This window comes from Giraffa tippelskirchi, chromosome 10 (assembly GCF_054371585.1).
Source record: "Giraffa tippelskirchi isolate mGirTip1 chromosome 10, T2T-mGirTip1v1.2.pri, whole genome shotgun sequence".
NCBI lineage: Eukaryota > Metazoa > Chordata > Mammalia > Artiodactyla > Giraffidae > Giraffa > Giraffa tippelskirchi.
The window spans coordinates 94668617-94682790 of NC_137284.1; the positions used below are offsets into that span (position 1 = coordinate 94668617).

Consider the following 14174-nt stretch of genomic DNA (forward strand, 5'->3'; position numbering starts at 1 on the left):
AGCACATCAAAGTCCTTCCTGACTTTGAGTTTTTGCATTTGCAGTTTCCTTTTCCAGAAGACTGGTCACCTACTGAGAGAGAGGCCTTTCCTGACCACTCCATTTAAAGCTTTCCTCCTTCTCCCTCTGCTATCACTGCTCACCAATAATTCTACATGACACTGTTCTGTTTCTCTAATAGAATTTTATCATCACAGAGTATTATCTGATTTACTTATTTGTGTATATGACAGTCATCAACTACCCTATAAATTCTTTTGTTACCGAGCAGCACCCTATGGGCCTTCCCAGAACAGAACCCGCCTCCCTCACTCCTCACCAATGTCCTCTGCCTGCCTTTTGTCTGTGTGCTGTGTTTAGTTACTCAGTCTATAGAAAAACTTTAATCAAACAATGAATTTAATTATAGAAGTGAGACAATGCAGAAAGAACAAGTCAAACAAGACAAATAATAGTTTAGTCACTAAACAAATAGTTTAGTCATTAAACAAAGACAAGGACCGTTAGTTCCTCCTCAAGTGCTACAGATAATATGCTGAGTCATGCCCTTTGAGCTGTTTAGCACATACCAAAACCATCACCAGGCAGAAGAAATTTACTGTATGCTGCCCTTAAGCGCATAGACCTCAGGTTGGTTGGAATCAGAAGGCTGATGATGTTGTTTCCGGATTATTTCACCACCAGTCAGAAGAATTTCCATGAGTTGATCACATACCCTAGAACTTCCTCCCTAAAAAGCTTTCCCTGAAAACCTTTGGAGAGCTTAGGCCTTTGAAAAAAAATTTTTTTATTATTCATTTTTTTGGCTATGCTGGGTCTTTATTGCTGCCTGCACTTTTCTCTAGTTGCAGCTGGTAGGGGCTACTCTCTAGGTGCTATGCAGTGGCTTCTCTTGAGTGGAGCAGGGGCTCTAAGGCACCAAGGAACAGGGGCTTCAGCAGCTGCAGCTCCCTGACTCTGGAACACAGGCTCAGCAGTGGTGGTACACGGGTTTAGTTGCTCCGTGGCATGTGGCATCTTCCCACTAGGGATCGAACCCTGTCTCTTGCATTGACAGGTGGATTTTTACCACCTGGGAAACCCCGCATTCAGGCCTTTTAAACTTCAGCTGCCTGGACTCTTTGCTTGGCCCTGCAAGAAACACTGCTCTTCCCTTCATCACAACCCCGTGTCAGCAGATTGTCTTTACTGTGAACATGTTTTGGTTTGGTAACATTTTGAGGGCAGAAACTTTGTCAGACTTGTTCAGTGCCGTATCCCCAAAACTTAAAACAGTGTTTGACAATAAGTATTCACTGAATCAATAAATGTACCTATGTATCTATGAATGAATGAATGGATGGATGGAATTACTTAAACATCCAACTCACGATGACACAGCACATTAGTGTTTTCTTGAAACATTTCTCGAGTTTCCCTTTCTCTCTCCATTGAAAAACCATGTCCATAGAATAGGTGGGCAAAGATAACTTTAAAAGTTAAAGGATAAAGAAGATGTGGTATTAGATATATAGAATGAAATATTATTCAGCCATAAAAAGGAATAAAATAATGTCATTTGTGGCAATATGGATGGTCCTAGACATTATCATACTAAGTGAAGTAAGAGAAAGACAAATATCATAAGAAACTTGAGTGGGCCCTCGAATTACTCTTTGCTTAAAAAAATGTGTCATTATTTCATTTATCTAATGAAAGATAATTTTACTAAAACAATATCAAATTTGGATTTATATTAAAGAATGTGGTGTTTCCTCCACTATCTGAAAATTTATTGAATTATATACAAACAAATTTTTATCAACAGTGGAAGTTGCTTTAAATTGGAATGAACTGCAACATTGGTTTGGAAAGAATTCTTTTGTTGAATGATTTTCATTTAGAAGCCTAAATTATCTTCTTTTTTTTTTAATAAGTTTCATTTCTACCTAATAGTTTCTCAAGATCCTTCATTAAATGATAAGTCAATCAATAATTTAAAAAATATTTTCTTATTTATTACATTGTCATAATTTACCAAGGTATTGTGTAAAGACACAAAACAAGACTAGCATTAAGAATAACATTATAATCTTACCTGCTTGAAATATACACATATGTGCACATAGGGAAAAAAAGCAAGAAGGAAATAAGCAAAAAACTTAACAGAGACCATCTGCATGGTGCAATAAGAAACGATTGCTATATTTTCCAACTTGCTCACTAAAAGCTATATGTAATTTTTTAATACCATAAAAGACATATAAGATGCTATTTCTGAGTTTAAGGAGCAGATCTTATATCTGGAGAGGAGGAAAAAGATAACATACAGGAAATAAATAGAAAACAATAGTGTACAAAGCTGTATGATTACTGAAAGCAAGCCAAATCCGTTGTTCAGAGGAGAGATCAGAAAAAGAGAAAGTTAAAGTTCTCTTTCTGTTTAAATATGGCAGAAACTTAGCATCCATTGCCTTGATAAAAATAAAACACAGGATCAGAGTTGAATTTCCCAGGGAAAAATGATTTCCCTGGGCAACTGGTTTTTCACCAATGCCAGTGTGAAGAGGGAGGGTGTAGCTTCTGTTTGAAATGTGATTAACAGTGGGTCAAATGCTGCATCCAAACAGGAAGTGAGTCAATTCAATTCTACATTAAAAAAAAAAAAAAAGAAACAAGCCACAAACATGACAATTCAAAGGTAGAAAATGATAAAAATCAGAATCTAGATTGCTTTTAAAAACAGACTTTGGGGCATTATTTGTGTATTTCCGTTATTTTGCAATTCTTCTGACTAAAGAAATTTTTAAGTTAAAAAAAAGAGGAAGAAGAAACTATGTAAAAATTTGCCCTCTAGACCAGAAAAAGTTAGCAAGACTGACTGCTCTCAATTTAAACTAACATAGGACTCAAAAATCATTCTCGTATAACAGGAAATCACTCAAAAATATAGCTCACTTATGATTTTTTATATTTCATATTTTATCAATTCTATAATGCCAATAATTGTAAAATTCACAATTATTTTATGAACCACTAAGAAAAAAGTGCTAATTGAACTATAATACATCATCAATTATGAGTCCTTATAAAACATGAAAAATGTGCATTTTATTTTATTTTTATTTTTATTGGAGGCTAATTACTTTACAATATTGTGATGGGTTTTGCCATACATTCACATGAATCAGCCATGGGTGTACATGTGCTCCCCATCCTGACCCTCCCTCCCACCTCCCTCCCCATCCCATCCCTCAGGGTCATCCCAGTGCATCAGCCCTGAGCACCCTGTGTCATGCATTGAACCTAGACTGGCAATCTATTTCACATATGATAATATACATGTTTCAATGCTATTCTCTCAAATCATCCCACCCTCGCCTTCTCCCACAGAGTACAAAAGTCAGTTCTTTACATCTGTGTCTCTTTTGCTGTCTTGCATATAGGGTCATCGTTACCATCTTTCTAAATTCCATATATATGTGTTAATATACTGTATTGGTGTTTTTCTTTCTGACTTACTTTGCTCTGTATAATAGGCTCCAGTTTCATCCACCTCATTAGAACTGATTCAAATGCATTCTTTTTAATAGCTCAGTAATATTCCATTGTGTATATGTACCACAGCTTTCTTATCCATTCATCTGCTGATGGACATCTAGGTTGCTTCCACGTCCTGGCTATTGTAAACAGTGCTGTGATGAACATTGGGGTACACGTGTCTCTTTCAATTCTGGTTTCCTTGGTGTGTATGCCCAGTAGTGGGATTGCTGGGTCATATGGCAGTTCTATTTCCAGTTTTTTAAGGAATCTCCACACTGTTCTCCATAGTGGCTGTACTAGTTTGCATTCCCACCAACAGTAAGAGGGTTCCTTTTTCTCTGCACCCTCTCCAGCATTTATTGTTTGTAGACTTTTTTATAGCAGCCATCCTGACCGGCGTGAGATGGTACCTCATTGTGGTTTTGACTTGCAAAAAATGTGCATTTTAGAATCAGTGAAACATAATATACAATTTGTGACCATGTAGTAATGTTCGCTGCACCCACAGGTATAAGATGAGGGTCCATACTTCTTTCTTTATCATTGTATCATGGCCAACGTAATTCTTAATAAATCCTTGAATGAGTAAATGAACAAATGAATGAATGAAAGAGTGTGTAGATCTTATAGAGGACTCTGTCTTACACTCTGTCTTACACTAAATGCTTAAAGTATATAAATAAGAAATGCATTTTAAATCAGCATTAACTGCTAAATAAGTGCTGGAAAGTAACAATAATATTGTCTGACATTTATTTTGAAACGACACATCTATCTCTTTGGGAAGAAGTTCTGGAAATGATTAAATTCTGGTAAATAAGAACCACCCACCTCTATGTGAAACAGGTGAATTCTAAAGTGAGTAATTTGAGTTGTTTAATATAACAAATAAATTGAGTGGAGAGAGCCAGCTGTTATCACCTCCTACTCTTCTCTGTTTTTAAAGGACGGCCAAATTCAGACCAATGAGAGAAGTAGTTCTATATTTTTATAGAAACCTGTAAGGGAGAGGCCATTCTGTCCATGCACCACTTATTTCTTCAGTAGAAAAGGCATTTAACAAACAAACAAGCAAAAAGGCAATATATTCATCCAGATACATGCAAGTCTTATTATATTTTGATAATTGTTAAACTGAATCCTTACCTAGAAAAATGCATTTCGAAGAAGAACTCCATCTATTCTCCAAGGAAAGTTATACCATTGACTCCTAGTGTTATTCGATAGCTTTTTTTGTCCTTCATCCTTCTGAGACCTCTACCCTATCCCTTGTTCCTTTGAATTGCTACCATCAACACGTGATCACCAAGTTCTGATACAAAGTGGTCCACAGAGCTGAATGAAGTAGACTAAAAAATGTTCAAAACAGCAAGTGACAATGAACAGAAAGGCCTACCAGAATGGGACATGGTTTATATTTATATTTGCACAGTATGCCTCCAAGTTAAATCACTAAAGAATTGTGAATCATCTAGAAGAGTTACCATGGAACTGAGTTATAGTATGAAATCCTAGGCAGCTATTAACAAAATTAAGGAATTTCTATATGTACTCACCTGGAAAAATATCCATGACACAGCTTTAACCTCAAAGAAAAAAAAGTTGTTGACCAATACATACTATAATTTTTAGTTGTTTAAAAAAATATGTTTGGGTCAAAGATTTATCTTTTTAGAATACATTATGGAAGGTAATATAGGACATATAAGGAGTCACCGTGCTTGCCCTCAAGAAGTTTTGTCTAGTGAGGGAGATAAAACTTGTATGTAAATAAAATTATGGTCCTAAGGTAGATAGTAAGAGGTGTCTTGAGGGAGAAGTTCAGATAAGGTGCCAAGAGAATTTAGAGAAGTAATTGGATTAATTCTGAGAGCATCAAGCACTGTTCATGGAGGAGAAGGAGCTTTAACTGAATCTTGAAGGTACCTGTGGGTGTGTGAGGGGTGGGGACATTTAAAAACTTGCCTCCATTTCAGTCTAGTTGAATTTGATATCCAATGATAAATGTACTACTTACAGAAAATGAATGTACACTATAAATATGGAAAGAGATGCATATATTTAGTATACATAACGATTTATTAATAAATGTGCATTCAAATAACATACGGAAACTTAGAGGGACTGAAAACTTTATCATAGGATGGTTAGTAGCATCCCTGGCCTCTTTCTACTAGATCTCAGTAGCATCCCCTGAGCATGGCAACCAAAAATGTCTCTAGACATTGCCAAATGTCTCGGGGTGGGGGGAATCCTATATACAAATACATTATTCTCTGCAGATGGATAAAAATTCTAAATTTAATGACGTGGATTTTCTTTTTTCTTTTCCTTTTTTTTTCTTTTGGCCGTGCCGCATGTGGGATCTTAGTTCCTCAACCAGGGATCCAAACCACATCTTCATTGATAGTGCAGAATCGTAACCACTGGACACCAGGGAAGTCCCTGGAATTTCTTTTTAGATTGTATTTTCAAGGGTTCTTAACCTTAGTCTGTTGTTCTTGTTGTTTAGTCGCTAAGTCATTTCCTACTCTTTGTGACCCCATGGACTGTAGTCCACCAGGCTCCTCTGTCCATGGGATTTCCCAGGCGAGAATACTAGAGTGGGTTGTCATCTCCCTCTCCAGGAAATTGTCCCTACTCAGGAATCGAACCTGCATCTCCTGCATTGCAAGCGGATTCTTTACCACTGAACCAGCTTATTTTTTTTTCCCCCGGAGAAGGAAATGGCAATCCACTCCAGTATTCATGCCAGGAAAATCCCATGGACAGAAGAGCCTGGCGAATTACAGTTCATGGAGTCACAGAGTTGGACACGACTGAATGACTGAGCACAAGCTTTGGAAGATCTGCTGAAAGCTGCTGATTTATTCATCCCTCAGAAAAACACACACATGAGAATACCGTGTCAAATACAACTTCAGAGGATTTACACCAGGGTTCTCCTGAGAGGATTCTATTTCCCAATGCTTATGAAATTACCACTGTCTGAATTTTCCAGCTGGGTAACTGAAGGCTGGTGTTGATAATCAGGAGAGAATTTTCTTGTTTACTGAACTCTCCCTCCCCTCATCTTAACCAGAATAGTTGGCTTTAACAAGATTCATCCTAGCAGAAGACAAAATATTGAGGAGATAGGATAGATTCCTACTCCCCGCTCCGGCCCTTCTAGTCTTGATTCTTGTTTACTTCAGCGTATTCCCCCCTTCACAGTTTAGACGAATGAGAAGAAAGATAAAAGAACCAAAGGGTCAGTCAAGTAAGAAAGGGGGCCACCTGGGCACTTGATTTTGATTGTGAAGTGAAACACACATAAACACAGAAAAGTTCATATCTAAGCTTGATGAATAAATTGCTTAACTGTCTATAACCACCACTCACTGGGTACTTCCAAAGAAAGACCTTCTAGAAATCCAAAGCCTTATTAAATGCAAAACTGGCCACTGCTCCTTTCCTCCTCCCCACTTGGTTTGAGAGCTGTGTGCCAGACCGTGGAGCTTCCGGATTCATACAACCTAGGAGTCAAGGCCAGCGCTCCTCGCAGTCACTGACCTCTTCTTCCACGCTGGGCTCTGGTCTCCTGTAACAAGCTCCCCAGGGCCTGCTCCGCCCCTGACCTCGTAGCCCACGTTAGCAATTGAGGGGCGGTGGATTTGGGTGGCCTCTGGGTGAGAGCCAGTAAGATTCTCAGCCTTCCTGTTTCGGGAAAGGGAAAGAATTAGGGAGGGGTAGACTTCTTTTTTTTTCCTGGTAGGATAGGTGGGGAAAGACAGCTGCCTGTGTGTCCCTTTTTTGGACTAAGGTGTCTCTGTTGCTCCGTAAATAAAACGTCTCACTGCCTTCTGAGAGCGCTATAAAGGCGGCGGAACGGCTGTCCCGGGGGCATTCCAGGCTGGTCGTGAGTCGAAGCAGGTGAGATCGTCGCTGAAGATGCAACGCACGCCACGCCGCCCTGCCTTAACTCCTGGGGAGGCATCGCTGGTTGGGGATGGGACTAGTGGAGATGGCGGGGCGGGAGGGGCGGGGTGAGGGGAGGACAGGCTATGGAGCTGCCCGGCAGGGGACAGTACAGTCTTTCTGAGAAGCTGAGAGCAAGAAGGAAGCTAGGAAACAGGCCGAGGTGTGAGACTTACTCCACTCCCCAAAGTTCTGTCCCCGGAAGAGCGCGCCCGGCTGCTGGAATTTTCCTGCAGCGTGCGCGCAGCCTTGGGACCCGGGGAACGTGGCCTGAAGGCCCCACGTCCGGCACGGGGGGCTGTGCTTCTCTCCCAGGGCTCTCCTGGCTCTGCGCGCTGCTTCGGGTTTAGGAAGATGGGGACTCTCACAGGGGCCCTTTCCTGCCCGCCGCGCGCGCGTCCCGGGCCCCAGCCCGGGTTTGGGGAGATTTCAGGACGCGGACAGCGCCCTGGCTGCTCATCCGAGGGGAGTGAGTCTGGCTCCGGCAACCCCCCAGCGCAGGACTCACTCTCTTAAGAGTCCGGGAGCCCCGGGCAGCAGATGTAGGCTCGAGACCGGAGGTCCTCAGGGCCTCCTGCAGGCTGGAGGTGCGCGCCCAGCCGCGGCGGGCCTAGGCGGAGAGTGTGGCAGAGCGCGGACCCCTTTCTCGGGGATCGACTGCAGCAGGTGGGGCCGGGAGGCAGCTAACTAGTGGTCTTCACCTCCTCTTCTCCTCCCTCGCCCCATCTCCTCCCTGCTCGTCGCCCTCCGCCTCGCAGGTCATGGCAGCGCCGGGCGACAGGTTGGAGCCGCCGCCGCTCCCCGAGTACAGTTGCAGCTATGTGGTGTCGCGGCCGGTCTACAACGAGCTCGCCTTCCAACAGCAGTACGAGCAGCGCCCGAAAGAGCGCAAGACGCTGAGAGAGAACCTGGCCCAGGGCTGCAGGTAGCGCCCGCGGCGGACGGGGCGAGGGGCGCAGTGAATCCGGGAATGTGGGCGCGCAGACCCGCCGGCATGCCCAGCGGCTGAGAGTGGGATGCCGCGCCCGCCCTGCAGGGACGGCTTCGGTCAGGTCACGAACTCTGGCCTCCCTGGTGGGAAGGTGGCTCCATCACTCTCGGCCCGAATCGACCCTAGTCTCAGAAACTCAACTTTGGAGAGGGTGTGTTCGGGGAGCGCTGTCTCTTTGTGCTGCTCTCTTGAGGGCACCTGGAGTGCGCCTTGGGATACAGCGGGTCCCTACGGTCTTCTTGTGAAGGCTAGGCTGAGGAGAGTGGGAGAACAAGTGACTTTACTACAAAGAGGTAGTGGGTAACTCGTCACCTGACCTAGAGTCCTTGAAAGCCCCAAGCTCATCCGGGAAAAATGACACTCAGAGGCATGGAATGAAGGCGAGGACACAGGAGAGCACGGTGTGCTCAGAGCTGTCCACTGTCCAGGAAGTAGGGCTCTCTGAGAAGAACCTCCATCAGTCTCTAAACCCACTCGGGCCACCCGTAAGTAGATACCGCAAACGGAAGGAATTGTCAGCTGCTGCTAGATGGGTTTTTTTTTTGTTTTTTTTTTCCTCTTCTTAAAACATTTCAAACCGTTTAAAAAACATTTCAAATATATTCAAAAGCAGGCACAGTAGCACAATGAACCCTCTCCCATGTTTTTACCCATCACAGGGCTTCAAGGATGATTAACTCAGAATTAATCTTGTCTTACCACACATACTTGCCCCACTCCACTTTTTTTTTTTTTTTTGGAGCAAATTCCATATAGTGGTTTTTTTTTTTTTTGGATTGTATTTATTTCAGTATTTATCTTTAGGGACTCTTAAAAAATGCAACCCACAATTCCATTATCACACACAAAAATGAAGCGATCCCTAATATTAAAAAAGTAACTCAACAAAATTTCAAAATGTCTCATAAATATAATTTTTAAAATAATTTATTTGAATCAAGAGTCAAATGGTATTTGAAAAACTGAAAATGTTAATTGCTCTGTCATGTCCAGCTCTTTGCGACTCCATGGACTGTAGCCCTCCAGGCTCCCTCCTCTGTCCATGGAATTCTCCAGGCAAGAATACTGGAGTAGCCATTCCCTTCTCCAAGGGATCTTCCCTACTCAGGGACTGAACCTGGGTCTCCTGCATTGCAGGCAGATTGTCTAGCATCTGAGCAACCAGGAAAGCCCCAAATATGTTTTTTTCTTTTACCTATAGGTTATTGAATTTTAAAAACTAGGTAGTAAGGTACAACAAGATATGTATTCATCATGTTAAGAGTTGGCTCCAAGCTCCTATTGCCAGAATATACAGAGTTTGTTTCTTGAAAGAAAAAGAAGATGCCTAGGTTAGAAGTCCAAATGTAATCTCCATTTAAAGACTCCACATTGATCAATCTGTGGCTGGACCAGAAAATGGGTTCTTGTTTGGGGGTATTTTCTCAGAGAATTAAGGGGGGGGTGGGTAACACTTAATCCTGTGTTTTCTAGTACAGTGCATTTAAAAGGGTAAATAGAGTTCTTGGCAAAGACATGGTAAGCACTTCACTGTTAGTATTTTTTCATGCAATTCCTATGCTTTTTTCTAAATAGTTAGAGACATTAGCAGACTTCAGTTCAAAACTTTGTGATTTGCAGTGGGTTGTGACCAAGATTGGATTGGAAGTCTCCTTTTCTCGCCTTTTGACAGTTGTTCAAGAAAGAGAACCCTTCGCATGGTAAAGACTCTCCTGCCCATCTTGGACTGGCTTCCCAAATACCGGATCAAGGAATGGCTACTTAGTGATATCATTTCGGGAGTTAGTACTGGTCTAGTGGGGACACTTCAAGGTAAGATAATGGTGGTCTAGCTCCGAAGCGATGGAGAATCACAGCCATTCCTAACTCCCCCCTCCCTCCCATGGGTCTGCACCAAAGTCTTGCTCACCCATCATAGCCTGCATCTTTCCTCCAGAGCCTGCCCCTTACTGGTGAGATTCCCTTCTTCCTCGTCTTCCTTACACTTCTCTTCTTAGGAAACCCTGTTGCTTCTCTATCTGCTTGGCTCCAACTAGAGCCCTGTCACCTAAGCAGCTGCTTCCCAATTTTCACTGGCCACAGCTCACAGTAAGAAATCTGTATGACATCATGATATGTACACATGCATCTCAAGTTTTGTGAAATAATACTTATCCTCACTACAAGTAATACTCTCTAATATTTTCTATTCTGTCCTATTCTATTCTGCTTAGATTTTTAAAATGATGATTACAGTTCATTAAATTATTTTACATTTCATACATGGTCTTGACATGCCATTTGAAACTCTCTTAAAGGAAAGGGAAGGAAGTATGGTAGCCTAGACTACATGTAAATGGTTTTTTTCTGCTCTTGCCTCTCCCTCCCCACTTTAAATCCATCCCTGTATTTTAATCTTCTGGCAGAATGTCCCAACACAGGACATTTTTTAAATGGCCTTTAAGCCTTATTTCCATGAACATCTTGGAACTCCATTGCAGAGCTGGAGAATAGCATTATGGGCATTTTCCTTTGTACTCTATCCTCATCATCTTGCTTCTGCCCTCACCTCAACTTCACAAAACCTCTGGACTATGAAAACAGAAATCTAGTTTACTTATTATTGTTTTGTGGCGTATCTAGTAGGTGCCAGCCTCTAGGTATTCTCACATGAATAAGATGCACCACTTGCTTTCAAGGAGCTCATAGTCCAATGAGGAAATAGACAACAATTCAATGGAAGGACCGACTGTCGGGGTAGGGGTAATACTGCTTGGGACAGGAGGGCACACAGGGCACTCAGCTTGGCCTTAGGGGACTGGGAATGGCTTCCTGGAAGAAGACGCGTCAGAGCTGTTTCCCTGAAGCTTAAGTCTCACTTTGCAAAGTGATGGGAAGTAGGATGGGGTAGAAATGTGGGTAGAGAGATGGCTTGAAATGGACTGTTTCGGAAGTTAGTAACAGTGGTTGAGCAATGTTCTGAGCTAAAATTTGCCTATAGAACTCTCAAGATTACTCAGAGCATGCCAGGGAGAGTCCCACAGAGAAGAAGGATGTTCTGTGGCCCCCGTGTGGAGCAGCAGCCTGTGTTCTCTCTCACAGAAGTAGATGGGAGAGCTGGACAGGATGGGGTGGTTCCTACAGTGAGTGGTGCCAAGTGTACACAGTAGACTCTTAAGAACCGTGGTATGGCAACCTCCTGCGGCTTCTGGGGGATGAGAACTGTCTAATTCATGTTTAGCCATGGCTAGCATGATTCTGGCACCAAGTAGGTGGGCTGGTAAACATTTAGTGAAGAGGACTGAATAATGAGTCATCCTTATACATGAAAAATGGTATTTCAAGCTATGTCCCTAGACAAATATCTTATACAAATTAATTTTAACTTTAGTTTTGTTTAAGTATCAGACACTATGCTAAGGGCTTTGGCAAATTATCTCTTTAATCCTCACAACAGCTCTTAATAGCTCTTTTTCAGTAGTCAAAAAATCTATTAAATTCTGCTCAAGGTCATGGAGCTGGTAAATGATGGAGCTGGGATTTGAACCCAGAGTCTAATTCCTAGGGTCTTAATTTATAAAGGATGCAGTTCCTCACTTTATGAGTGATAATGTTTTCCAGAAGCATGGTCTCTATGAAGTTATCTCTGTATGGTGAATGTCTGGGAGGTTAATGTGGTTCATTCATAAATCCATTCATCTAATATTTGTAGGCTGGGCTTCCCTCATGGCTCAGTAAGTAAAGAATCTGACTGCAATGTAGGAGACCCGGGTTCGATTCCTGGGTTGGGAAGATCCCCTGGAGAAGGAAATGGCAACCCACTCCAGTATTCTTGTCTGGAGAACCCCATGGACAGAGCAGCCTGGCAGGCTACAGTCCATGGGGTCACAAGAGTTGGATACTACTTAGCAACTAAACCACCACCGATATTTGTAGGCCAGCCATGGGATTTCAGTGGTTTACTAACAGGCTTGGATACTGACCTCATAGCACTCATTTTAAGTGGGAGACTTCAGGAATTAAATAAGCAGATAAATAGAAAAATAATTACAGATTGTGATATCTATTATGGTGGATCAAATAGGCTTTAATAGGGGTTAATTTGGGGAGGGAGTGTTTGTCTTAGAATGGTCAAGGAAGGCCTTTCTGAGGGGGTGAAATTTAATCAGGGTTAGGAAGATGGGAAGGAGATAGCCATGTAAGAAAGAGAAAACAGGGTGTACCAGGCAAAGATGCAAAGTCCCTGAGGTCAAATAGAGCATAGTATTTTCAAGGGAGGAACGGGAAGAATTCTGGTACGGATGGAGGAAAGAGCAGTTTAGGGGAGTGAGCAGGAGGAGATAAGGTTAGGCAGGGCCAGGATTAAAATTAGGTAAGTGAGTCCTCCAGGGACCTTCTAAATAATGTGCCCCAGGCACCTCACTTGCCTCTCCCTAGTCCCAGCCCTGAAGACAGACATTTCAGCTTGAAGCTAATCAAGTAGGAGGTAGAGCTGCACAAATCTGAAATATATTTTGGAGCATGAATCACAGGTAACATACTGATGGATAGGGACTGGCTAACAAGCAGAATTGGGATGGAGAACCAAATGTTTTCCTTTTGCATGTGCCACATTTGAGATGCCAGATATGGAGTTGGAGCTACTAGAAGAAGGAAGGACATTGGAGAGGTTTGGACTAGACATAAAAGTCAGGAAAGCATCACTCTAGAGGTGATATTCAAAGGACTGGGAATCCCTGAGACTACCTAGGCAGAAAGGTAGATGGGGAGAAGAATCAGGCTGGAGTACGAAAAGTCAGGGGAGAGGAGGAGGGGCCACAAAGAAACATGATGTTGGGCTCAGGAAGATAGAGAAAAAGAACAATCTGAAGGACGCGGGTTCCAAAACCAAGAGAGGAATTGTTTTCTGCTCTATTTTAAAGGATGGGGTGGAAGGGGGGTGTCTGTAGTGTGGAATACTCTTGGTGATGGAACACAGGCAATACTTTTAAGAAAGTTTGCCATGAAGCAGAGTAGAGAAACGGCTGCTGAGGCATAAAAGACAATGGTAAAGTGATGGGAAGATTTATTTTTCTTATAATATAGGAGGTACTAGAACATAGATGTAACCCAGTGGGAATGACCTAGCTGATAGAAAAATCTGTGGTCCACAAGGAAGAAGAGAAGTGACAAGAAGGGACAAGTGTAAATGGGTATAAGGATAGAAGTGGGAAGGCTACTCCTTAAAGATATGTGGGATATTTCCTCCATTTTCAAAGGAGAAAAGGCAGACAAGCACTGCATTGTAAAAAACCAATGGGCATCTCATGGATTCCAGGTTTTGGACGAAGTCTAAAGTTCATCTCTGAACCATGTCTGTATAGGGAAGGGGGATGGAGAGTTTGAGGAAAGGAGGAGAAGCCTGAGTAGCTGTCTTGAGAAGAAGAAAAGCACACTTGCTGAGGAAATGTAATTGGATGGCCAGTCGGTGTGGCATTCCATCTGGGGCTTGCTATGGTGAAATTTGCATGAAATTGGCCAGCCCAAATGTAGATGTCTTTAGTTCAGTTATTCAGCTGTTTGAATGCTGGCATGGAAAAGGATGATGCTTGAGTTTGGCCAGACTGGAGATTTACCAGAGAAGACAGGAGAAAAAGAGAGTGAAGCAAAGAAATTCAGAGTATTTGTGAAAATTCTAGGGACAAGGAGGCAAATGAAGATGGGAGGGTGCTAAGGATTGTGGATC

General features: G+C 42.4%; 1 protein-coding gene across 3 annotated transcripts in view; it reads left to right on the forward strand.

Annotated features, from left to right (window-relative positions):
- SLC26A4 (solute carrier family 26 member 4) overlaps nucleotides 1–14174 on the forward strand; it is a 71656-nt gene that overhangs the window by 4641 nt on the left and 52841 nt on the right. The window contains exons 2-4 of one of the 3 annotated variants that reach the window (XM_081535981.1): nucleotides 5894–7434; nucleotides 8238–8404; nucleotides 10143–10282. The exons of 1 other annotated variant lie outside the window; for it this stretch is intronic. In XM_081535981.1, the coding sequence (XP_081392107.1) occupies nucleotides 8241–8404; nucleotides 10143–10282 (304 nt within the window). In that variant the 5' untranslated portion in view covers nucleotides 5894–7434; nucleotides 8238–8240. The remainder of the gene's footprint in view (nucleotides 1–5893; nucleotides 7435–8237; nucleotides 8405–10142; nucleotides 10283–14174) is intronic. One more of the 3 variants, XR_014067274.1, reaches the window with a different exon arrangement.